Source organism: Ziziphus jujuba, chromosome 7 (genome assembly GCF_031755915.1).
Source record: "Ziziphus jujuba cultivar Dongzao chromosome 7, ASM3175591v1".
Classification (NCBI taxonomy): domain Eukaryota; kingdom Viridiplantae; phylum Streptophyta; class Magnoliopsida; order Rosales; family Rhamnaceae; genus Ziziphus; species Ziziphus jujuba.
In genome coordinates, this window is record NC_083385.1 from 3368219 (window position 1) to 3394053 (window position 25835).

Sequence of the window (25835 nt, forward strand, 5' to 3'; positions counted from 1 at the left end):
CAACAAATGCGTCGCCTGTTTTTTTTTTTTTTCAATTTTTTTGTTTAAACATTTAAAAAAAATAAAATCAAAATAAGACCATAACAAGAATTGAACCCAGAACCTCATTCACTCTCAGAAAATCACCACACCACTAGGCCAAATCACTTATATGTACTAATACAGCAAATATTTGCTAATATAGTGTTAGGCGACGCATTATTGAATCAATGCGTCGCCAAATACAAGAACAGGCGACGCATTCCTCAACAAATGCGTCGCCTGTTCTTTTTTTTTTTCAATTTTTTTGTTTAAACATTTAAAAAAAAATCAAAATAGGACCATAACAAGAATTGAACCCAGGACCTCTTACACTCTCAAAAAATCACCACACCACTAGGCCAAATCACTTATATGTACTAATACAGCAAAAAGTGGCTAATATAGTGTTAGGCGACGCATTATTCAAACAATGCGTCGCCAAATACAAGAACAGGCGACGCATTCCTCAACAAATGCGTCGCCTGTTTTTTTTTTTTTTTTCAATTTTTTTGTTTAAACATTTAAAAAAAATAAAATCAAAATAAGACCATAACAAGAATTGAACCCAGAACCTCATTCACTCTCAGAAAATCACCACACCACTAGGCCAAATCACTTATATGTAATAATACAACAAAAATTGGCTAATAGAGTGTTAGGCGACGCATTATTGAAACAATGCGTCGCCAAATACAAGAACAGGCGACGTATTCCTCAACAAATGCGTCGCCTGTTCTTTTTTTTTTTTCAATTTTTTTGTTTAAACATTTTAAAAAAATAAAATCAAAATAAGACCATAACAAGAATTGAACCCAGGACCTCATTCACTCTCAGAAAATCACCACACCACTAGGCCAAATCACTTATATATACTAATACAACAAAAATTTGCTAATAGAGTGTTAGGCGACGCATTATTGAAACAATGCGTCGCCAAATACAAGAACAGGCGACGTATTCCTCAACAAATGCGTCGCCTGTTCTTTTTTTTTTTTTCAATTTTTTTGTTTAAACATTTAAAAAAAATAAAATCAAAATAAGACCATAACAAGAATTGAACCCAGGACCTCATTCACTCTCAGAAAATCACCACACCACTAGGCCAAATCACTTATATATACTAATACAACAAAAATTGGCTAATAGAGTGTTAGGCGACGCATTATTGAAACAATGCGTCGCCAAATACAAGAACAGGCGACGTATTCCTCAACAAATGCGTCGCCTGTTCTTTTTTTTTTTCAATTTTTTTGTTTAAACATTTAAAAAAAATAAAATCAAAATAGGACCATAACAAGAATTCAACCCAAGACCTCATACACTCTCAGGAAATAACCACACCACTAGGCCAAATCACTTATATGTACTAATACAGCAAAAATTGGCTAATATAATGTTAGGCGACGCATTATTCAAACAATGCGTCGCCAAATACAAGAACAGGCGACGCATTCCTCAACAAATGCGTCGCCTGTTCCTTTTTTTTTTTTTTCAATTTTTTTGTTTAAACATTTAAAAAAAATAAAATCAAAATTGGACCATAACAAGAATTGAACCCATGACCTCATACACTCTCAGGAAATCACCACACCACTAGGCCAAATCACTTATATGTACTAATATAGCAAATATTGGCTAATATAGTGTTAGGCGACGCATTATTGAATCAATGCGTCGCCAAATACAAGAACAGGCGACGCATTCCTCAACAAATGCGTCGCCTATTCCTTTTTTTTTAAAAATTTTTTTTAAACATTTAAAAAAAATAAAATCAAAATAGGACCATAACAAGAATTGAACCCAAGACCTCCTACACTCTCAAGAAATCACCACACCACAGGCAATCCTTCTTGAAGAGAATACGTTGCCTATTCTCTCAATTAACAAAAACAAAAATTTTGAAAGACATGCAAATTTTATAATGAATAAAGGTGTACTTGAAAAACAGAAAAATAAACAGCAATCTTCGATATTTTGCTTCGCATTTTTAAGAAATATTTTCAGTTTTTATTTGTAGTTGAAAAATAAAAATATTAATCAAAGAAAAAAAATGCAATTGGGAGAAAAGGCGCGTTCTTGCCATTTTTTGAAAATTTTTGGCGCGTTTTTAAATTTTTACGCGCTCCTTTAAATCCATTTTTTCTTTTTTAAAACTACATCAAGTACACCACCTAATCGATATTAGATTTGGAAGCAATCTAAGAGAGACTTGAAGAGTGAGATATTCCAGGTTTCATTTTTCATTTGCCTACGTTGTCGTCGGCCGAGAAGCTAGATTTCTCTTTGTCGCCCTCGTGATTTTTTGGTTTTCTTCTTTCTTTATCTCCGTCGTTTAGGTGAGTTTCTTTTTTCTTAACATGAGGTGGGTTGTTTTTTTTTTTTTTTTTTTTCATTTTAACTGCAGCTTAGGTTCATTGGGTTTTATTAATCTTGCTTTTTTAGAAATTATGTTTGTGATATTGCTTGACATTATTTTGCTAAGTTCAACAAGTATTTTGTGTTGAAGATTAACTTGAATCAAGATGGTCTATTGTTTTAACTTCACCACAACATCGTACGGTTGTTGAAGAAGATGTTCTTGGAGATACAAAGATGGCTCACAATCCATTTGTCATATAGTTGCTAAGTGTCGATGAAAATGATAATGAGGATGAATGTGAGAGTGACTATGTTTGTAATGACTATGAGGGGAGAAATGTGATTCGTTAAATCTTAAGAACAATGGTAATATTTTTTAAATTTTCATTTATACTAAATTACAAATTTAATAATGATTAATATTTTATTTATTTTGCATAAGTGCATGCTAATAACTTTTTTAATGTTTCCATATGCAGTATGAGGATGTAATATCGTCAACAAGAGGTCAACTTCCATCTCAATGAATATGCATTCATGGAAGTTTAATTAATATTAAATTTGTTATGAAAAATACAATAGCTTACAAATTATGTAAAAATATATCAATGAGATGATATTTAATTTATTTGATAATTAATTTGTTATGACAAAATATTTATTTAAAATTTTTGTATTCTATTTATTTTGGATGAAGCTAGTTTTCATTTTTTTGTATTTTAATTATTTTTATATTTTTACTATTTTAATCACTTTTCACAAAATTTAAAAAAATTAAAAAAAAAAGAAGGGGCGACGCATTAAGAAATAATGCGTCGCTAAAAGTGTCGATCCGTCGTTAAATAGGCGACTCTATTAATGCGTCTCTAAATAGGCAATTCTACTAATGCGTCGCTAAATAGTCAACTCTATTAATGCGTCACTAAATGGGCGACTCTATTAATGCGTCGCTAAATAGTCACTTTATTAATGCGTCGCTAAATAGACGACTCTACTAATGCGTCGCTAAATAGGCGACACTAATAATGCGTCTCTAAATAGTCAATGCGTCGCTAAATAGGCGACTCTATTAATGCGTCGCTAAAAGTAAATATGAGTCGCTAAAAAGTCAAAGATAGGCGACTCTTATAATGCGTCGCTTGTTGTCTTATAGATTTAGCGACAAGACATTAGGCGACACCGTGCGATACGTCGTTATTTATTTTGTGCGACGCATTTATTGCGTCAGTTATCAACGCGATTCTAGTAGTGATAGGCAGCTGAAAAGATAAACTAGATATGAAAAAAAAGCTAACTAGCTTATTTAGTATTAATGGCTAGCCAGCTAATTTTTTTTTAGCAGCCAATTAAAAACTGACTACTATCGATGGAAAAATAAATAAATAAAAAAATAAAAATAAAAATAAAAGGTCAAAAAAGATATATATCATACAATGTAATGGAATGGAAAAATAAAATGCAAATGCAAAACCACCATTCTTCCCAAATCAAGCAGAATTTTGGTTAGTTTAAAGCATGTCATATTCATTAGGAGAAACCCATCGGAAATGTCACAGTCTTTCCTTTTCGATGGCTAGTCAAAATAGTAATAGAATTTAATGTTAGATTGCAATTCATGCACCTTTGCCTTTTTGGGTGCATTTATTCAGACAACATTGACGACACCTTTTTCTCAAAACCACATTATTGAAAGACTTGACTTATATGTATATGTATGTATATATATATATATATGTCAATTTAATCAAATAATCAAAACTGTACCTGGTAATTCATGTTTGTGGATCGTTTTTGTGTCAATCCGTTTAATAATAGTGTCAAAAATATCTAACCCGAACACGACCTATTTATTAATCATGTCAGATACCTAAAACACTAACCCGACTTGTTTATAAACAGGTCAACATGACATGACCTGTTTAACACGATTATTTTAATGGATCGTATTGACCTATTAACCCTAAAACTAACCTATTAATCTGTTAATCCGAAAATTAACCTATTAACTCGAAATTTTTTTTATTTTTTTTTATTTTTATGTTTTTGTTTTATTAAAGATGTATTTTTTGTTTTTAAAAAAATAGTAATAGAAAATTATTTTTATAAAATTTTTAATTTATAATTTTTTTAGTTATTAAATATTATATTAGTGATAAAATATTAATTTAAAATTAAATTTAAATGCATTGTAATAGGTGTATAATCGTGTCGGGTTGAAACTGACACGTTTAATAAATGGTTTGTAACGGATCAATTTCGAATTAAACAGGTCAATCCGAAAATGATACGATTAATATTCGTGTTAAACAGATTGATCCGATTATAATCCGAATTCATTTATAATAAACCAAAATCTATTTATTTCATATCGTTTTCGAATCGTGTCAATGTGCCATAACCCAAATTGCGATCTAATCAAAATCATTTTCATATTTCTTAGCTCTCCGTAGAAAAGAGTATGATAGAAAACAGTATGTGGAGCGGTGGTGTGGGGACAGAGTCACGGAGACAATCCTACAAAGTCTACTCTGCCTTTGTCATCCCGAATTTCAGTACCAATATCATTATCTCCACCAACTGTATATCATTAATTCACTGTATTCTGTATATGTAGTCTTTGTTAGTTGTTTTATAGAAATTTCCCAGTGGACCTGGTCGGTTTCGACCTGGTTGGTTTCAACTTTGAGTTGAGGCTAATGAAGAACATGTGATATAACATCTGCCAATATTCCGACCGCCAGTAGAATTTTGTGTGCCCAAATTAATGTCTCTTTTTAATTCCAATTAATTGTCTTTACTTAAACTCCAATTAATTTATCATTTATATTTGTTTTATTTTTTACAGCGGCTGGGCTTTATAGATCACCTAAGCCTAAATCCAACAACTAAATAACCTAAGCCTAAATCGAACAACTAAATAACCTTAGTATAAAATTAAGTGAAAAAGAAAATTCAAATTATTTACTCTCTCGTCAAATGAGTTTAAATCAATTGTTAGACCATTCATATTTAAGCTTTGAAATTATGAATTTCTTTTTAATTGTCAATCAATTTTCTACTTTCTTCCGTTTCTGCTACCAAAGTCGAACAACAGCGATGAAAAGTTAATCCTTCATTTGTTCTATTACCCGTCTACCAAAAACAGGAAAAAAACAAAATTGGTAAGTCAAAAAAAAAAAAAAAAGTTTTTGATAGCTTGTGATAAAAACAAACAACAAAGAAGGATTTCCATTAAATCATGCAGATTATGCTGTCGGATGTTCGTATTCCAGCAAATGATAAGAAAGTTGGATCGATCTAAGATGTAAAATTGTCTTTGAGGAATGCAACAATAAAACGTGGAATGAATCTTTGGAAATTAGTGATCTCCTTGTGTAGTGATTTCCATTAATTGGTTGAAACTTCAAGCAACCCCTTTAGCACAAAATGCAAAAACAGGAAGAAAAGAGAAAGCTCTTCGGCAATAATTGGGTTGAGCTTTTTTACACGTGCAAACGTTGAACCTGTAAGTTAAGAGGAGAGTAATTAAGAAAAGAATGTGGGTAAATTTAATGTATCTGGTACATAACTTTTTTTTTTTTTGGATAGAAATGTATCTGGTACATAACTGGTAAAGAAAGTAAAAAGAAAGCGATATAATTAAGTGATTAATTGTACCAGATCACCAAAGATTATGGTTAAAGCGATATAATTAAGTGATTAATTGTACCAGATCACCAAAGATTATGGTTAAGGTCCGTTCCATGTCTCATTGATAGTTACCTAACTCCCCATTTGCACTTTTTCACTGAGATAATATTTCATTTGTATTCAGATTAAAGATTCCTTGTCGTTTTCGCTTCAAGTTCAACTTTACATGGGTCCCCCGCAAGTTTACTGAACTCAAGCCACCTAATCTTGTGGTTAGTATAATATTAATGAAATTGAATTTGAAAGGTTTCTAGGCTTTTATTATTGTTATTATTTATTTGTTTAGGATGATTTTATAGAGTTTTATACATTTTCTAATAATGGATTGTCTACTTTGGCCTACCGAGAATACACTTAAGTTGAAACTAAGAATAGCCCCACAAATTCTCTATTTTATATTATATCTCAAAATGAATATTAATATACATTACCGATATGTTTGGGAAGTATCAAAGTTGAGAGAAAAAATAATTCTCAGTATTTAGTTTTTTGGGATTCAAATTTCTGAAAATTAAATTTTTTCTTGGTTTGTTTGGTAATTAATAGGAAAGTTGGAATTTATAAATAATTAAATTTAAGATTGTATAATAAATTTAGAATAAATATATATTTTAAAAAAATTTCAAAACTAATTTCTCTGAATTTTCAAAATGACATTTATATATGTGGGAAAGTTGTTGCTACATATTTTCCTACATTGGTGGAAATCTAATTCCCTGGATCCACACTTTTCCACCTTACAATAAATATCCAAACAAAAAAAAATTACACTTTTCTAAAAAAATTACACTTTTCTAAAAAAATTAAATTTTCACTAACTTTAATTTTATCCAAATATATTGTAAGGGAAAATATTACATAAATTTACTTAATTTGGTTTTTTACCAATCTTGTCATAAAATAGTGTCGTACATATATTTAAAAATAATTAAAAAAATCTATCATAATTATTAAATTATGGCATAAAAAATCACGACGACCCTATGGCTTGACTTAAAGATTACCTCGTATTCCTTATTATCTTTTAAGAAAATAATAAAGTTCCTGAAATCTTAATATTACTGGGGTCTAACCCGGTGTCGTTCCGAAGTTCCAAAGTCCCAGTCAAGGGGATAATTACAGGCCGGAGGCCCAATAAGCTGTGAGACTGGCCGAAACTATGCCATGGACATTTTTGGTAAGGCCTGGATTGGATATTTGGGCCTTACTTCTGATAGGCTAGGCCTTCCCAAGGTTCGGATATTGGGCCTGAAAAAAATAAGGCTCAGGCTCTAATAAATAATAAGAGAAGGTAATCAATATGGGTTTTCCCTTTTTCTTTTTTTCTTTTTTCTTTTTTTATTTTTTTTATTTTTTTTGGGTAAATTGTAATTTACAATATTTTCCTCTTTAACACGTTATCTTTTTTTTTTTTATTTGGCTGAGACGTGAGTGATAATAATAATAATAATAGAGACGCAACCCATGTTCTTTACTGAATTTCAAATCTATCACTTACATCATGCAACAGCATCAGGAAAGAAAAAAATATATAGAGCATTATTCTTTTTTTTTTTTTTAAAAAGAAAATGAAATAACCTTCCATTAGGTAGAATATCTTTCATTCATTATAAAAAGATATGCTAATATTGACTAAAGAACAAATGCATTTTAGATACGAACATCTGGATGCCTTTTTTTTACACGTTCAAACCGTATTTTACTGTCTAAGAAAATTAATTATAAAAGTGGAAACCTTTATTAAACAATTTTGCCTTCAACGTGGGTTTATACATGTATCATAATCATTCATTAGTCAAAAAATAAAAAATAAAAAATACATTAAAAAGTTATAAACTTTGTATTTATTCAACTTTTTAAATCTAGAAACATAACCTTTTTTGTTTTAAAGACCAGTATTATTTAAAAGGGATTTCACCCAAAAAAAAAAAAAAGCAAGTATTTTTTAAAAGAGAACATTTGGTAAATGATAACTTTATGTATTTATTTATTTTCACATTAAATAGTTGAGAAGCTCTTATTAATATATTATTATTATTATGCGAACTATGTGTCCCACCTTCCAGTCTTGGCTTCCCGCGACCACGAAACGTCGTCAGGTCAGGTCTTTAGGTTTCCGTTAGGGTCAGAAGCCACGAAAACATAAAAGGAAAGTGGATGTGGTTCCAAAATTTTCATACGTCAATAATAGAACCAACCCAACCTCCAACCGGCACAGCACTTTCTGTTCTCATACATTTTCGTAATTTCAGCTGTCCAACAGAGTAATCAACTGCTGCATTGACCACTTTTTGTACTGTGTACCTCTCTCCATTATACGAGTCAACATTCAACAATGTCCACTCTCGTTGGCCTCAAAATGGCGACCCAAAATTGGATTTCTCTTATAAATAATTGTTTTAGGAATTGATCATGATATTTTATATAGAAGCTATATATTTCAAGATCAATGTTAATTAACCAAATAAAACCTTTATATCATGGGATATCCCATATCTTATTACAATTTTTTCAAAGTTCTTAATCATGTGCAACACATGACTTTATTTATAATAGCTTTATTTAAAATTTAATTACAAGATTTTACTTAAACTTTGGTAAATTAATTTTCCAAGAAATGTTAATACAGGGTAGTATATATATGTGGATGTAACTATTCTTTGTATTTATAAAAATATTCACTATTTATTTGATTGTAGATGCAGAATATATAACCACATCTAGTTTTGTATAACACTTGTCCTAGATAAGAAAAGTTAGGAAAACACTTTTACATGGCTTTTTAACTTTTTTATTAATCGTGAAAGAAGTGTTTTATCATAGTTAAAAGACAATCATCAACCAACAAAGCCATTTTTTGGAATATGTGCTTTTTTTTTTTTTTGTATGTGCTTTTGATTACATTATTTGGAGCCATTATTATTCTTCCCCCCCTTTTTTTTTTAACTATACCAAAATATAAAAAATAAAAAACATTGAGAACATAAATCAAAATATATCAACTAATATAAATTCTTTATTTATTAATTTTTTTTTATGGTATAAATTCTTGACTATGAAAAGGTGAAAATTCACATGTTTGGCATGGCTGTGAATGCCGAGGATATTACTGCAAATAAAAGAAATATCTACTCGTCCTTGGTAAAGTCAATGCTGAGAGGGCTCTGATTGGGGTAGCCCTCCAAGTCCCTCGTGCACCATATAGCACTTGATTATTTCTCATAGGCCCACGTGTAAACCAAATAGAGCTACTGTCACTCCATTGCATAGCAGGTGCTAAAACCTTTCTGTGTCTCAGAGAGAGAGAGTGAGACTATAAATATAAATTTACACTAAGATCAACCAACGCCGTCACTTCTTGAGCTCGTGGTTTGCCCTTCACTTTCAGCTACCAAAGCCGTCACCACAAACGGTGCGACCGTTTGTTTGTGTGTTGTGTGTTGCATAGAGGATGAAGTAGACCCTCGCTTTCTCATAAACTCCCGGAGAATCTCACTGTACCGAATCGATCGCCGGCTAATTCCGTCGGGAACTTAGATCAACTGCGCCGACGATCTAGGGTTCCGGCGAGGATTTCTCTTGCTTTTAAAATGGCTTCCGAGGATGTGAAACCGAGCGAATCTGCCGTATCCAAGATCGTCAATTTGGCCGAGGAGGCCAAGCTGGCTAGAGCGAGAGAAAGCGTAGTGAAAACTCCAAACTACGCTATCCTTAGTATCTGCAAGTCTCTGGTGGCTGGTGGAGTCGCTGGTGGAGTGTAAGTTTCTATTTTCCCCATTTCTCGTGTTTGTTCTTTGCTGTGTAAATTTAATTTTACATTCAAAGGCACCGTTTTTTCTTCGAGGAAAAAAAAAATTCGGGCAAGAAAAAAGAAAAATTCAACTTTTTAGTTATTGGTCTGAGTGTGAAATTGATTATACGGTGAGTGACATCTGTATAATTTAGTGTTGTAGTAATTATAGATCATTAATAATAAAATTGGTGTTCCATTTCCATACGGAAGAACTGAATTATGAACAAACTGTGCAGTAGGAAATAAATATTCTTGTGGCCCGTTTGAATTTGTCTAGTGGTTGGAAGAGAAAACTGTAAAATCAAATAAATGTGTTAAATATTTGTACCGAGTTGTTGTAAATTTTTAAACAAGAATTAGGTGAGATCTCGAATGTTCCTCATTCGCGCTTTTGATTTGTTTTCTGAAAGTAACTCATAGTTATCTTCCTGTCGATGCTGTTTTTTAGTTACTTTTTTTATTTTATTTTATTTTATTTTCCTTGGTTACATCATGTAGAAGCGGAGTTGGAAGTTTTTAAAATCTCAAATAGTAAATTAGTAAATTTTAATCTTACAAATTTGAAATGTCGATGCAGATCACGCACAGCCGTTGCTCCACTGGAACGGTTGAAAATATTACTCCAGGTTTGTTTGCTTAATTAGTTTTAAATGTCTTCTATAACTACAAAATGTTTCATTTTGTTTATTCTATTATTGAGTAAATTGTCTGTAGCTGAATTCAGTTATTTATGCACAATGCATCCGCTTAGATGCATACTCTTGGACAAACATCTAGGTTTATGACATCTTGATCCATTGATTAGCTCCTTTTTTTTGCAGGTCCAGAATCCCCATAACATTAAATACAATGGAACAATTCAAGGCTTAAAATATATATGGAGAACTGAGGGGTTACGTGGATTATTTAAAGGAAATGGTACTAATTGTGCTCGTATTATCCCAAACTCAGCTGTCAAGTTCTTCAGCTATGAGGAAGCTTCTAAGTATGTTTCCTTCAAAATTCACTGTTGCATTTATTAATTTTATTGCAAATTCACACTCCTTGCATTTATTAATTTTATATTCTAACTTCTTGAATGTTCATTTTCTCCCTCCTTTCTGCTGATTATTTCTTGCTCCTTATGACAGGGCAATATTGTTGCTCTATCAACGGCAAACTGGCAATGGTATGTCCAGATTTACCCTTTTTTTTTTTTTTTTTTTTTCTATTTTTTTGTATATCAACAACTCTTTTATGTTGTCTTCTGATTTCATAGAACATTCGATTTTGAATTAAGGCAATAATCTTTTTGTTGGTTTCATATTGGCATTTCAAGACATCATGCTTTTTTATGCACATTTTTCAGGTTGCATATGGTAATCTGACAAAAGAAACCATACAACTGAAAGAAAATCTTAGCTTATGTTTCGTGATATCTGACTTCATTCACTAAATCTATCTAGCTTCTATGCATTTGGTCATTTAGTGATTTTACATGGGGACCTAAGTGGTGGAACGATGAATAATGCAATAGCAAAACTAGTGATTGTTTCTTTTGTAATTCTAACTTTCCTTTTACTCTTGTTTTCTGCAGATGATGCTCAGCTCACTCCTCTCTTACGACTTGGAGCTGGAGCATGTGCTGGAATTATTGCTATGTCTGCTACATACCCAATGGACATGGTCCGAGGAAGGCTAACGGTGCAGGTATATATTATGGTCCCTTATTCCTTTCGTTTTAAAGGAAGAAGTTGTTGCATCATTGGTCTCTACCATCTATCTTCATGATTGATGCTGCTGGAAATTGATTTGTGTTTCTAGAAAGAGCCCTGTAGAATAATATTTATAGTCATGAGATTCAAATTTCATTTTTGTGTGTGATGTAAATCTGCATGTTTCCTCTTGGATTTACCTTTTTTTTATTTTTTTATTTTTTTTAATAATCTACAGACGGAGAAGTCTCCATATCAGTATAGGGGAATGTTCCATGCTCTATCAACTGTGCTCAGGGAGGAGGGCCCACGAGCTCTCTACAAGGGCTGGCTTCCTTCTGTTATTGGAGTTGTAAGTATTTTATTTTATTTGTGTTATTGGAGATATCTGGGATAAAAAGGGTGGTAAACATCATATGGACCAAAAGTAATTTAATTTTGTTTTGAGCATATGCTCCTGTTTCATTGATCAATAGATGCATAATTCGTTATCATGATTTGTTTGGTACTTTTGATTGTTTGTTTGTTTGTTAGTTTTCTGATATAACCTTGGGATGGTTTCATATCTTTAGTTGCTTTACAAGGTAGGTGGACCTTATATCCTCCTTTATTTGATACAGATTCCATATGTTGGTCTCAATTTTGCTGTATATGAATCTCTCAAGGATTGGTTAATCAAAACTAGACCATTTGGGCTCATTCAAGATTCTGATTTGAATGTGCCAACACGGTTAGCTTGTGGAGCTGCTGCTGGAACTGTTGGGCAAACTGTCGCCTACCCTCTTGATGTTATTCGCCGAAGGATGCAGATGGTAGGATGGAGTAATGCTGCTTCTGTTATCACTGGGGATGGTAGAAGCAAAGCTCCACTTGAATATACTGGCATGATTGATGCCTTTAGGAAAACTGTTCGACATGAAGGCTTTGGGGCATTGTACAAGGGTTTGGTTCCCAATTCTGTCAAGGTCAGTCTTTTTTTCCAACTTCTCATTTTCCTTCTTTTTCTTTTTCCTTTTGCACGTGTGTCCGCGTGTCCATGCTCTGAAACCCCATATGATTGGATGTGCTGGAATTTTAGCATGTTGATTTTTGTCAACTTTGGTGATAAAGACATTTTTTCCTTGGGTTCAGTTCTCATAAAATACGAGGGGACATATCTGTGCCTGAAATAATGGCATTGTTTGATTTTGCTTCTTTCAGGTAGTTCCTTCCATTGCAATTGCATTTGTGGCATACGAGACGGTGAAGGACATTTTAGGAGTTGAGATCAGGATATCAGATTAAAGTAGGGTAAACTCCATGATATTTGTTTACATCTGTGGTATTTTTGTAGGCGAGGGGATAGAGAGATGGTAAACTAGGGGTAATTTTTTTCCTTTCTGTCTCTTCAGGTTAGAAGCATGATTGAGAGAGAGATGTGTTTATAAATTGCTTTTCCTTGTTTCCTGTTAAATGTTTCCTTGTGAACACATCGTAGATTGCAGCTCATTCATATGCTGTGCTAATAAGTATTTTGACAATGCAAGAAAATGCATTTGTATACCTTTCATAAGAGTTAAGAATGCGTTCCCTGTTTGCAATAGCATGTTACCCAATAAGTGAATTGTCACTTAGTCGATTTTTGAGACATTTTGGGCATGGACACATTTTAAGTTTGATATGTTGTAGCGGATAAATCTCCATGCTTAATGATTCAGTATGTTCTTTTATTACTCTGTTTAATAGGAACTCAATTAAGTTGGCAAGATGCATCTTGTTTATCTGAGCATGGAAAGTCAAAAAATTCTCTACGCACAATTTTATAGAAGTAGAAATATTCATCATGTTTATTTTGCCTTAGTTACATGGGAAATGCATTGATGATGATGATAATGTAAATGTCTATTTGATAGAGTTAAAAAGGCCATACCTTAATTTTACTAAAAATACAGTAATAGTACAATATTTATCATGACGAAAGTTGGAAATTTTTTTGTTCATCTCTGGCGATCCCTCTCCTCCGTGAATTCATGGCTGAGATTAACGCATTACATTCGTTTGCCATGCCTGAAGCTCAATATTCAAGTCAAAACTCTGATGTTGAAGAACAGAATGCATCTCTATCTATATTCCATGTAAATGTAGGCAAGAGACTAACCTGAAATCTTTTATACTTGTCTGGAGCTTGTGTGTTCTTCTTCCAACAAACTTGGTTTCATGTGTTTCTCGTCTTTTGGTGTGTAGTCTCGGTATGTAGGCTTTAGCTTCATGATGTTCTACTATTTGTTTCTGACTCCCGGACAAAGTTAGGCTTTCTTCAGTTGATGAGGAAAACAATGAGAAAAACACGATTAGGAGGTTCATATCGGTCAGAAAACATGTATCGAATACTTGATTGGCGCTGCATTCTTCATTCTGCTCCTTTTCTCCATTTTCCTGAATTTGCTCTACTTCATGCTCTGTTTCTTTAGCAGGTTCTCCCATTTTTGAAGTGGCTAAATCTGTCATCCATTCAGTTAATGCTTTAGGAAATGGGTATAAGAATTATGTTTATGTTCTGCATGACTTATAAAATGCTCTGCGTGAAAAACTAAAATACAAATACTTCTAATTTGAATGCCTGGAAACTTACAGAAACTAGTTTTTTAATCGAAAAAGCATTGCAGGAGGTAAGGAAAATAAATAAAATAATAATAATAATAATAATAATAATGCCGAGAATGATCTCTCGCCGGGAAATGGTTGATCTGTATATGAGAAACTTGAATTCAGAGCCTCATAGGTTTGAAACCTGCAGGGGGGTTTTCAAAGAATAACTTGATGTCTGTTTTAGCAATTGCATCGTATTCTACAGCCCATAATCTACCCGTTTAATCTATTTCTGGTCTAAAGAAACATTCGTTAACCAAAAAAAAATAAAATAAAAAAAAATAAAAAAAAAATTTAAAAAATGTGACGCTGGCTGGCTCAAAAATGAATAGAATCCATGTGGGATGAGAAATTGCATTGGCAATAATTTAGAGAGCGTGTGAGGCGGATGCAATGTTGAGGAAACAACCCTGCTTTTGCCGCAAATTAATCATCGTCCGTTGGTAAATTAGGTTTTCTATTCACTCATAATTTGGTGGGTTTTGCACATGAATCCTACCTATTTTTTTGGGCCAATAGGAAAGGACCCTTGAGTATAATCATAAATGGGCTGATGAGTTGGGTCAAACACAGCTAGCCCACTGGAACAACAGCAGCTTGCAACTTGCAAAGATGATGGAAATGGCCTGTGCACGTGCGAGTTAGCAATCACGACCTACTACGCTTGTTGTAGGCCACTCGTTCCTTTTGTAATCGTGGTGCGCTATCCTCCTCCAATCGGGAACAAACAGCAATGCGTACTGCCCTGGATCTTCAGCCAAATTACATAAATTGCCACCGATTTTACTGTTATCATTAAATCCATCCACCGGCTGCTGAGACTTGTGGGAAGAAGAGGTGGGCCCCGCCACCGAATTTCCTAGGGAAATAGTAGGCGGGCTCGTTCCTTTACGACGAAAGCGCCAACGTCGTTAGTCTTGATGTGTTGAACCTGGCTGGCCCTGACAATCGAAAAGTTTGGACAAGGATAGTTATCCATTTCAATGTTTGCCACGCGGCATCGATTTGGCGGTTATTATTCTACGTCTTTCTTATTTTATTTTATTTTTACTTTTTAATATTTAGGGGGTGGTTTTATTACACTTTGTTTCTATCAACCATATTGCTCAAACTAAAATAACCATATGGTAATTAGGAACAAGACAAGATCAATGGCATATTGGAATAATTGAAATGACCATGGTAATGATCCAAATTAAACTTGTAAAAATTAGTTTATAATTTTAATAGTAAGAAGAAATAGTGGATTAAAAAAATATTAAAAATACCAAAAACAAAAAAAGAAAAAGGTAAATGTTGAGGAATTAATGATGGAATTCCTCTAAACGATGTGGGACGTGTGGTGTGGAGGTTATAAAATCAGAGGCAAATTGTGTTTGACCGGACAAATTGACAAAAACTTATCAATCACGTAACATAATATTGATCACAAGTTTATTACATGTTATTTTTGTTAGTGGTGTGAGAACCGGGGACGAAGATATTTTGGCATAGCAAGCAACTTCCTGACTGACTCAGTGACTCAAAAATTTAGGCTCGCTCTCTCTTTTTCTAACATTATAAGGCCTTCTCCTCTTCTCTGTCTTCCATTTTCTCTGTCTCTCTCTACTATTCGTTATCTGCCATTTTCTCTCTCTGCTGCAATTCTTTCATTTGGTAAGTCCTTTCTTTGGTTCTTAATTTTCTTTGAGCTTAATTTTGATTGGTGGTGGCGGTGGTGGATGTGGATGTTTATATATATATATATATATATATATATATTTTTTTTTTTTTCCTCTGTGTGTGCTCGTTATGTTTTAGATGACGCGTTGTCTTTCTCATCTTTCAAACACTCTGTGAAAGCAAGGCCATCTTCTTGTTTTTGCCGCTAGCTAACTTTATTAAATTGTTAATACTGATGCTTATTATGATGTTAGCCCTCATGAACATATATATGTATATGTATATATATATATATATATATGAAAGATAACTGCTATACATAAATATTGTCCAAAAACTATGAAGATTAATATTGTCAACTTGGGGTTTCAGTGTGGATCATTGACACTGCCAAAAGCAAAATGTTTACACTCTAGAACGATTGAAGACTAATCATACATCATAAAAAAATTTTCGTCGACTCTCATTCTCTAACATTTTTCCAAAAAATTTTTGAGCATGCCATGCCTTTTCTGGGGTACAATATCTTCTTTGTAATTAATGGGTTCGCATGCATTGTACCGTTTTAAGTCTTAACTTCACTGTTTCTCCCAAATTGCCCAAGTAGAAAAAACACCAACTTGTAAAATTTAGAGACGTAAATTATGAGTTCTAAATTTTCTTATCTCCGGTTATGAATTCATCTATCTCCCTCCCATTTATGGTTTTAAAATTCATCTTTGGAGGGCCATTTTAGTTGCATGAATTGTGATAATTTGATGGTATGGATTATGAAACAGATGGTGGATTAATGGCTGCAAGTGTATTGGTAGGGAAAGAATCTTAAACAAAAGAACTCTGATCCTTCTCTGAAACATTTTGGGATCAGCATTGTCTCTGTATAGGCAAGGGACTTTTTGGTCAGAAAGCTTTCAATAATTACACTATTGTTTTCCAATATGATGAAGGATAAGGATTTAGTGAGATTTGTAACTTCTTTGGATGGATCTGAACCTCCCTGTACTAGCCTCTGTTCTATCAGTGACAGAAGGCCTGAGATTGAAGAGTTCAAAGTGGGAAAATATAGCCCAAACTTATCTTCTTCTATTAGTAGTCCAAACAGTTCTAGGCAGGGCCTTTGGCAATATCAATATGACTTACCAACTGGGTTTATCAGTAACGACTCAAAGAATGACGATTCTGAATCTCAGGAAAGGGAGCAGATTTTGTTGAGAATCAGAGAGGAGTTCACAAAAATGAATTCTGACACCAAGAGTTTGTTGAGTAAGCATGGTGGGAAGGAGGCAGATGAAATATCTGCGTATTCAAGAGTCAATAAAGGCAGGAACATCTTAACAAATAACAAACTGCATATTGGCAGAAAGCAATTGAAGACCGTGTCCACTACCTCTAGCCTTCGTCAGTTTCTTATAAATAAAACATTGAAGGGAAAGGAGATTGTTAGTAGATCTCAAGAAGCTGGCAATGGTTTTGGCAGTATAGTTATGGACCAAAATGATGAAAAACTGGGATGTCTTGCTGAGGTAGCTTGTGAAGCTCATGTAAAATCAGGTGCAGACAATGATCAAAGTTCCTCACATGAGATTGTTAGGTCTGATATAAAAAATGTTACTAAGGGGATCTGCCTGAGGGAATGGCTTAAACCTGGGTGTCGAAAAGTTGACAAAGTTGAAAGCCTGCTCCTATTTAGGCAGATTGTGCGGATGGTGGATTTCGCTCACTCTCAAGGTATTGTCTTGCAGGATTTGAGACCATCTTGCTTCATTTTGTTGCCATCAAATAGGATTAAATATACTGGTTCTTCAGCCATGGGGAAATTAAAGAGTGTCAAGCATCATGATTCGAACAAGAAAAGACCGCTGGAGCAGATTGCCTGTGACAACCATATTTTGAAAGGAAAGCAAATGAGGCCAAGTGAGTCTGTGAAATCTCTAAAATATCAACCTAGAAATGGGAATGAAAATGAATTTTGCATTCCTGGACAACAATATTCTGGGTACAATGAACTTCAGTTGCGAAAGCATGCCAGCATCGATAGTACATTGATTGCAAGACAACAGAAACCCATTTCTCCAACTTCACAGTTGGAAGAAAATTGGTATACTAGTCCAGAGGAGCTTAATGAGACAGGTTCAACATTTTCATCCAATATTTATGGCCTTGGGGTTCTTCTTTTTGAGGTGAGGATGTACTTTTGAACTGTTTCCCAAATTACTTGTTATGTTAAGTTTAGTTCTTAAGATGTTGGTTCTTGGCTTACAATTTAATTGTTTAACTTTATCAAAGTAATTTAACTTAAAAAAGTAGATTTCTCATTTGCATAATAGTCTGCGATCATTTTCCCTTTCTCTAAAAACCAAGAACCTATCACTCAGTTGCTCCTTTTTAACGGTTCAATTTGTTGTTATACTCAAATTAGTTATTTATTTTAACTTCTATATTTTAATCTTAGGAGTTGGAGTAGAAACTCTATTCCTCGACTAATGTGGGCTGTTTATATCAGTTGCTCTGCTGTTCTGTATCATGGGAAGTGCATTCTGCAGTGATGTTGGATTTGCGCAATAGGATTCTTCCACCAAATTTTCTTTCAGCAAATCCAAAAGAGGCTGGCTTTTGCATATGGCTTCTTCATCCTGAACCTTCAAATCGTCCAACAACAAGGTATGGAAAATTAAAGCAATTCAATTATCTACTGCCTTTCACTTTAATTGTTGGATGCAATGGTCTCGGCCAATGAAATGTATTTAAATGGAGGACAATTTTGAAGCTTGAGTTTTCTCATGTGTCAACAGAGAAATTCTACAGTCTGAATTCATTTGTGGGTCTGAAGAATTATATTCTAAGGAAGTCTTCTCAAAGTCTGCTGACAATATGGATGAAGAATCAGAGCAATTACGTAGTTTTCTAATTTCATTGAAAGAAAAAATGCTGATGCGTGCCTCTAAATTAGTTGAAGATATAGGGTGCTTAGAAGATGACATTAAGGAAGTTCAGAGAAGGCACTTGTCTGGGGCAGCATCATATTTTTCCACGGAAAACAGAAAAGAGGATGGTCTTTGCACCAGTTTTGATGCTTCTTCTCAATCATTTTCAGTTTCAGATAAGGATAAGGCAAGCTTGACGAGAAATATTGATCAGCTTGAAGATGCTTACTTCTCCATGAGATCCCAAATCCGTCTTACAGATACTGTTTCTGCAGCACGCTCTGATAAAGATGTGTTGAAGAACCGAAACAGGTGGTGTCATTTAAGGAATGAGAATGAAAGTCCAAGCCTGGAAAAGAGCTCGAATGATATTCTTGGAAACTTTTTTGAAGGCTTATGCAAGTTTGCTTGCTATAACCAGTTTAAAGTGTGTGGGACATTAAGAAACACAGATCTTTTCAACTCTACCAATGTCATTTGCTCTTTAGGTTTTGATCGCTATGAGGACCACATAGCTGTAGCTGGAGTGTCAAAGAAAATCAAAATTTTTGAGTTTGGTGCCCTTTCAAACGACTCTTCTGCTGATATCCATTATCCTGTGGTGGAGATGTCAAACAAATCTAAACTCAGTTGTGTATGCTGGAACCCCTACATAAAGAACTATCTAGCATCAACGGATTATGATGGAGTGGTTCAGGTACAGTGTTTGTTGTATTTAAGACCCTTACTCTACCTTTTCAGTGATTCTTATTGTTTAATAATAATATGGATGGATTTCAGATGTGGGATGCAGGTACGGGTGAAGGTTTCTCCCAATACAAAGAGCACAATAAGAGGGCTTGGTCTGTTGACTTTTCTCAAGCTGACCCAACAAAGTTTGCTAGTGGAAGTGATGACTGCTCTGTCAAACTTTGGAGCATTAATGATGTATTCTCTCTCTCTCTCTCTCTCTCTCTTTCTCCCTCTCTCTCTCACATGTCTCACAGATAGCTTAAGCATGCATGACCATGCAATTTTCATCACCTGAGATTTTCCTTGCATTCATTATATTTGCAACTACATGTTAATCAATCACTCTCTACAAATTTGTGCAGAAAAGTTCAATTGGCACCATCTGGAACCCAGCTAATGTGTGCTGTGTTCAATTCTCAAATTACTCTACCAATCTATTGGTTTTTGGATCTGCTGATTACAAGATATACGGCTATGATCTTCGGCACACTAGAATCCCTTGGTGCACATTAGCTGGACATGGAAAAGCTGTTAGCTATGTAAAATTTTTAGATGCAGAAACCCTTGTTTCTGCATCCACCGATAACACTCTAAAACTTTGGGATCTCAATAAAACACTTTCAACTGGGTTATCTTCCAATGCTTGTTACTTATCCTTTACTGGTCATACTAATGAAAAGGTTTCTTCTCTACTCTACAATCTAAAAATATACTCTTCTGGACATTAATAACATATGTATTTAGAAATATGTATATATTTTAACTGTTCTTCTCCTGCTTGCTCAGAATTTTGTGGGCTTATCTGTTTTGGATGGATACATAGCATGCGGTTCAGAAACTAATGAGGTTCCTACATTTGTTTAACATTTCAATTTCAACATAGCTTTTACTCATTTTTACTCTAATGTATTTTAATGACGTAATTATCTGTTCTATTATTTCAGGTGTATACTTATTATAGATCTCTACCAATGCCAGTTGCTTCACATAGGTTTGGATCAATAGATTCTGTTTCTGGAAATGAGATGGGTGATGATAGCGGACAGTTTGTTTCAAGTGTGTGTTGGAGAAGAAAGTCCAACATGGTTGTTGCTGCCAACTCTACTGGAAGTTTGAAACTGCTGCAGCTGATCTGATAAAAAGCTTTCTAAAACCATTCTTGGGATTGCTTCTGCCTGCTGTTGTCCTTTTCTGCTTGGGGTGGAAATGTGAATGGAAAACTGGAAATTTTGCTACTTTCTTGTTGGATTGAAAATGTGCAGTGGTAACAGAAATTATCCAGTTTGAGGATTATAGTGGAAAGAGGGTAGTAATGGAGATATGAAGGTGGCATTTTGGGCTTGGCTTTTTTGAGTTTTGACTTTGGTTACAAATCGGGATTTGGCAGGTGTTTTTTATTTTTTTTTTATTTTTTTTCTTCCTCCCTAATTCATTGTAGAGAAATTTTGGGGACAAATTGATATATTAATGTGTGCGAGAATTGGAAAGTTGAACCGCATAAAAAACTAACTGCTTTTAACTTTACATTTAAGAAGAATTTATTACCTCAGATCATTGTTTATCTGGATTACAATATCATGTGGCTATGCTTTGCCATCTATGTTTTAGGAGTAAATCAATATTTCACTGCTGAACTTTTTTATTTTTTATTTTAAATACAGATTTATTGTATATTGCAATTATATTGCTAACTATTTTGTAATTTGTACAAAGACTGCTGAATTTTAAGTTCCTGTGCAGCATTAACATAGCAATTAATCTCCATTGCTATAAGAAAATTGTGTCATTTTCTACATGGATTTGCATTTTACTTGGGTTCACTGGCTATGACTCATAACCTGTACTACCACATGATTACTTATCACCTGTCAGACAAGAAAAATGCTTGCAGTCTTACCCTGTGCTCATTTACATTGAAAAGAAACCTTCTCTGTATCTAAATTTTGTTAACAAAAGGAATGAATGTCATGTATGAATTAAACTGTAATTCTTCAGTCCAAGTAATGATACAGTGCATGTAGTCAGTCAGAACTAAACTAATCCTACACATTTTTCAACATAAAACTTGTGATTGGCTACATGAAAAATTGATCCTATGAGTGTGCTAGCTCTATCCTGGATTATCTTGCCCGTTACTATTTGATAAATCCATTCTCATTCTGTCTGAAATTCAGAGTGGAGCTGTATGTTTTTCTTTTTAAGCCAATTATTTGGTAAATCAAGGTTCATGAGATCTCTGAATCTGATGCATGACCAGATGATGTTCTTCGTATTCTTGGACTCATTGCCATTAGCTGGCTTTCTGAACTCATTCGCATACTACGCCCACAAGGCGACATTTGTGGAGGCCTTACTGATCGTCCTCTCGGTGTCCCTGTGGGTTCAAAGCCACAACATTCTATACATTATCATAGCCAAGTTAAAGCTTTTTAATGGAATTTGTGAAATATCTCTTGCTTCTTTCAGTTTTAAGAGTTGTCCTTTAAGTTGACATAGAGAATGAAGAAGAAATAGGATAGGCTTATTATAGAAGTTAGGAGCAAACCTGGTAGTTTGTTCAGTCTTGAATCTGGAGATCTCTTAATGGAAAGTTTTCTGTTCGTAACATCAAGTGATGCTAAAGACTTCCTTTCTGGTATTGGTGATGATGGGAATGGATCATCCACTGTAGTTATATGATCATCCCCGCAAACTGAAGCTCCATCACTTCCTGATTCTGAATTATCTTTTAGGCTTGCACTTATTTTTTCTTTTTCTAAAATTCTATAAACAAACATCTGAAATGGGATCTGCGATACCGATGATTGGCAAGATGGGAAATTCCTGAGAAGCCTTGACTCGATGTCACAGTAATCTACATGGGGGACGGGTGGATCAAGCTGAATATTATGATCCGGATTCATTGCTAGAAACCTCTTTATGTAACGAAGAATCCTACAGATAGATGTGAAGCTTGGCCTTTGATTTGGGTCAGTATGCCAGCATTTCTTTGTCAAATTGGTCACATATTTTGGTGACTGGAAAGTGAACAGCGGCCTCTCTCCTGCCCTGATGTTTCTGCTCATTTTGTCACCTTGGAGATGACTATCCTCAAAAGGGACTTTTCCGGTCAGAAGCTCAAAGCAAACCATCCCAAAGCTGTAAACATCTGACTTCTCTGTATACTTTGAGTTCTCAGCAGCTCCAGTTTGTTCTTGTTCCTCCAAAACTTCAGGAGAATACCAGATGAATGGAAGTGTTCCATTATGATTAGAAGGGCTTTTAGTGGTAAATCTCCTAATAGAATTTAAGCCAAAACCTGAAACTTTTGCATGCAAGTTTCCTTCTGAGGAAATACCTCTTGGTCTTACAAGTATGTTGGAAGGATTTAAATGACCATGGAAGATTTGCTTTGAGTGAAGATATTCCATCCCTCTTGCAATTTGAAGCATCAGATCAACCGCAACAGGAAGCGAAAACGGGATTTTTTTCCTTGGCCCGCAAATCTCTTTGTTGTAGCTGCTAAGATCTTTGTTCATTAGTTCAGTGATCAGAAAACACTCTTTCTTCTCCTCATCAGTAAAACCACAAAGATAGTGCATTATGTTTGGATGGGAAAGAGATAGCAACGAAGTGATCTCCTGCTGAAGGGTTTCGATGTCACCAAAGAAGTGTCTCAATACAAAGCTTTCACCTAACCATAGGATCTCTTTGTATTGGCTGCCACTCCCTAATCTTCGTCTCACATGGTAGTCCTTGGATCCCACAAGAATTGAACAGGGGAAGAGCCTCCCATTCAATGGCTCCAAGCCATCTAAGCTTTTGAAAAAGAGGTCTATGAGACGCTGCTCGTATTTCGTTGAGCCTGAGATTTTCTTTTCCCTGATTTTGTTAAGCAAAGTCCATCTATCTTCTTTCCAAACAGTGTCAATCCGGTTGCAGAAATCCTGAGTGATCAGGTACTGCTTCCCAAATCTCCACTGGAAAAGTTTCCAATCTCTGTACTCTCTCCTGTACTTGTTGGAGTAGACATGTTTCTTCTTTTGCATCACATCCTGATCCAATCCGGAGATTTCTCCAGCAGTTTCAATTGCCTCAATGACATTTGGCATGCAGCAAAGCAAGTTGTGAATATGGAACTCAACGCAATCCGAGTTCTGATAAAGAGTTATGGCTTTTGCCCACCAGTCCTTTGTTTCCAAGCATTGTCTAATATAGGTTTCTCCTTCTCTAAATATCCTGTAGAGGTCTCTCAATGGCTGCTCAAGAATTTTCCATTTCGTGTGCTTCTCTTCGAATCTGAGGTTATGTTCCATCTCTTCTGCTATTGATTCATATGCAAAGCAGAAGATATCGAACAGGAAAAAGCATTGTTTCTGATTGATTTGGATATTACCTCGAAATACCATTATAGCTTTTAAACTTCCTAACACCTCTCCAATATGTCGAAATTGCTCCATTTGGAGGATTTGACTTTAAAGATCTGAAAATGGGTATCTGAGTTTAAAAAGGATGTACTTATAACAAGAAAGCAATATTGAAACAAAGAATATGAAAATTCAATATAGAAAATTTATTGAAAAGACATTGGCTTAAGCTGCTATTGCTAACAGGAGATTGATGGACAATGAAAATGGGAATGACAATACATAAATATAAATGCGGGATTAAAAGAAACACAAATCTCTGCGTAATGCTATAGCCACCACCACTGCTGAGGATTGGTTGAATCCTCTAACACCCTTCCAAAATTTTCTTAGCTTCCAATTAAATAAATAAATAAATAAAAATTCGTTACCAGGTTTTCCAATAAGAGATCCTACCAAATCCTCATAGAACTCGATAAAATTAAGTGAAGCTCATGTATAAGTCAAAGTTGAAAAGAAAAAAAGAATGGAAAATTCATCACGGGTGGAAATAAACAAGTGGCAAAGGGGTGTAGGAGGTGGGAAAGTTGTGGTTGATGTTGATTAAGTTAATTTGGTTGTTCTATTTTAATTTTTTTTTGGGTAAATAATTGGATTGTTGTTAGGAAGTTTAGGGATGTGCTTGGGTTGGGTGTGCGATCCAACGCTTGTTAAGACATGGTTTTGATTAAATCAAATGACCCTTCATGTGCGCCTCTCTTTTAAGTGTTACCGTGACTTTCGATGTTTTGCCACTATATTTTGATAACTGTTGGCGTTGCTCAACGGTTTTAATGGATTTTCAATTCTCTTTTCCCCTTTTTTTCCAGCCTTACATATCTGCTTTTGTTAAAAAAATAATAATAATCATAATAATATTTATAGTTTAGCCTCTTATTTAGAATGGCCTAATGAATTTATTAGCTTTTAAATTTATTTCTGATAAAATATTATAAAGATTTAAATTGCTTTAAACATTAAAATTTTTAAAAATATTTTTTATTAATTTATATTTAATTATATTTTTTAAACTCGCTTATTAATATATAAGTTATATTAAAATATTAGTCAATTAAATAATATCATATATATATATATATATATACATTTAGTCTAAAACAAATCAATCCAATCGAAAGTGAACTAAATTTGATAATTCTAGAATTATTATATATAAAAAAATTTAAAAATAAAAGCTTACCTTCGTCTGCCTCTTTTGATGGGCTACGTCGAGATGGCCCGTGGAGTGCATAGAATTCTTCAGTTCAATAAATTCAATACAATAAAAGTAATAAAAATAAAAATTTAATTTAAAGGGAGGCTTATCTGATTTACAATGAATAAACAAAATTAAGAGCATGGAAGAGTATACTAATCATTAAATACAAGAGGTGTTAATAGAATTTTCATAAATTATTAATTATTATTATTATTTTAATTATTTAAGGGCGGTTCAAATGTGCAAAAGGATTTGACAAAATTTTAAAACAATTTTATAGGTGTTACATTTTAGTTTAAAGGGTTATCGCCTGAAGAATCTAACATTCTAGAGGTTCTCAATTATCCCATTATACCCACATAAATCTTAAAGGAGTCTTGCATTTTACAAGTCCATTTATATATATGTATATATATATATATATATTTTTTTTTTTTTTTGATAAATGTATATCTTTCCTAATGTAGTAAATTTATGTTTTTCTTATACAATATTATACATATAAGTATTTGGAAGATGAAAAAATATTATAAGAATTTGAAAGATGAAAGTCTAATATACGAAGCTAATTAAAAGAAAAGGCCTATCAGTTGCACTAGCTTGTGCCTTCTACATGTATTTTACTTCTTAAACCAAATGTATACATGGAGATAGTATTACTAAAGTTAATTTGTCCTCATCCAAGGAAGAACAGATGGATGGTCTTTATTTTTAGTTAAGTTTCCCTTT

The 25835-nt window shown here is 33.8% G+C and overlaps 3 protein-coding genes and 1 long non-coding RNA gene across 6 annotated transcripts; 2 read left to right on the forward strand and 2 right to left on the reverse strand.

Annotated features, from left to right (window-relative positions):
* Positions 1–9378: 9378 nt before the first annotated feature.
* On the forward strand, positions 9379–13138 carry LOC107424155 (mitochondrial adenine nucleotide transporter ADNT1). Its single transcript, XM_016033895.4, has 8 exons — positions 9379–9826; positions 10440–10488; positions 10684–10847; positions 10993–11030; positions 11439–11551; positions 11795–11908; positions 12177–12521; positions 12757–13138. Exons 1-8 carry the CDS (start codon positions 9660–9662, stop codon positions 12838–12840), a joined length of 1074 nt encoding a protein of 357 aa, XP_015889381.1. The 5' UTR covers positions 9379–9659; the 3' UTR covers positions 12841–13138.
* A 281-nt stretch (positions 13139–13419) lies between these two features.
* On the reverse strand, positions 13420–15510 carry LOC112492577 (uncharacterized). The gene is made up of 2 exons (XR_009639499.1): positions 14168–15510; positions 13420–14036 (listed from the first exon to the last, which is right to left on the reverse strand). It is a non-coding gene; the product is annotated as an uncharacterized LOC112492577 (long non-coding RNA).
* A 182-nt stretch (positions 15511–15692) lies between these two features.
* On the forward strand, positions 15693–21075 carry LOC107424156 (protein SUPPRESSOR OF PHYA-105 1). 2 transcript variants are annotated; one of them, XM_048479914.2, is made up of 8 exons: positions 15695–15840; positions 16626–18026; positions 18350–18507; positions 18639–19467; positions 19551–19697; positions 19865–20182; positions 20289–20348; positions 20447–21075. In XM_048479914.2, the coding sequence occupies exons 2-8, from the start codon at positions 16785–16787 to the stop codon at positions 20636–20638; spliced, it is 2946 nt and encodes a 981-aa protein (XP_048335871.2). In that variant the 5' UTR covers positions 15695–15840; positions 16626–16784; the 3' UTR covers positions 20639–21075. The 2 variants fall into 2 exon arrangements, with proteins under 2 accessions (XP_048335872.2, XP_048335871.2); XM_048479915.2 differs by lacking the exons at positions 20289–20348; positions 20447–21075 and having other exon boundaries at positions 15693–15840; positions 19564–19697; positions 19865–20151.
* Positions 21003–24627, reverse strand: LOC107424157 (uncharacterized). 2 transcript variants are annotated; one of them, XM_060818661.1, is made up of 3 exons: positions 24305–24627; positions 22048–23964; positions 21003–21876 (listed from the first exon to the last, which is right to left on the reverse strand). In XM_060818661.1, the coding sequence occupies exons 2-3, from the start codon at positions 23939–23941 to the stop codon at positions 21728–21730; spliced, it is 2043 nt and encodes a 680-aa protein (XP_060674644.1). In that variant the 5' UTR covers positions 23942–23964; positions 24305–24627; the 3' UTR covers positions 21003–21727. The 2 variants fall into 2 exon arrangements, with proteins under 2 accessions (XP_060674644.1, XP_048335873.2); XM_048479916.2 differs by having other exon boundaries at positions 24280–24627.
* Between the last annotated feature and the right edge of the window lie 1208 nt (positions 24628–25835).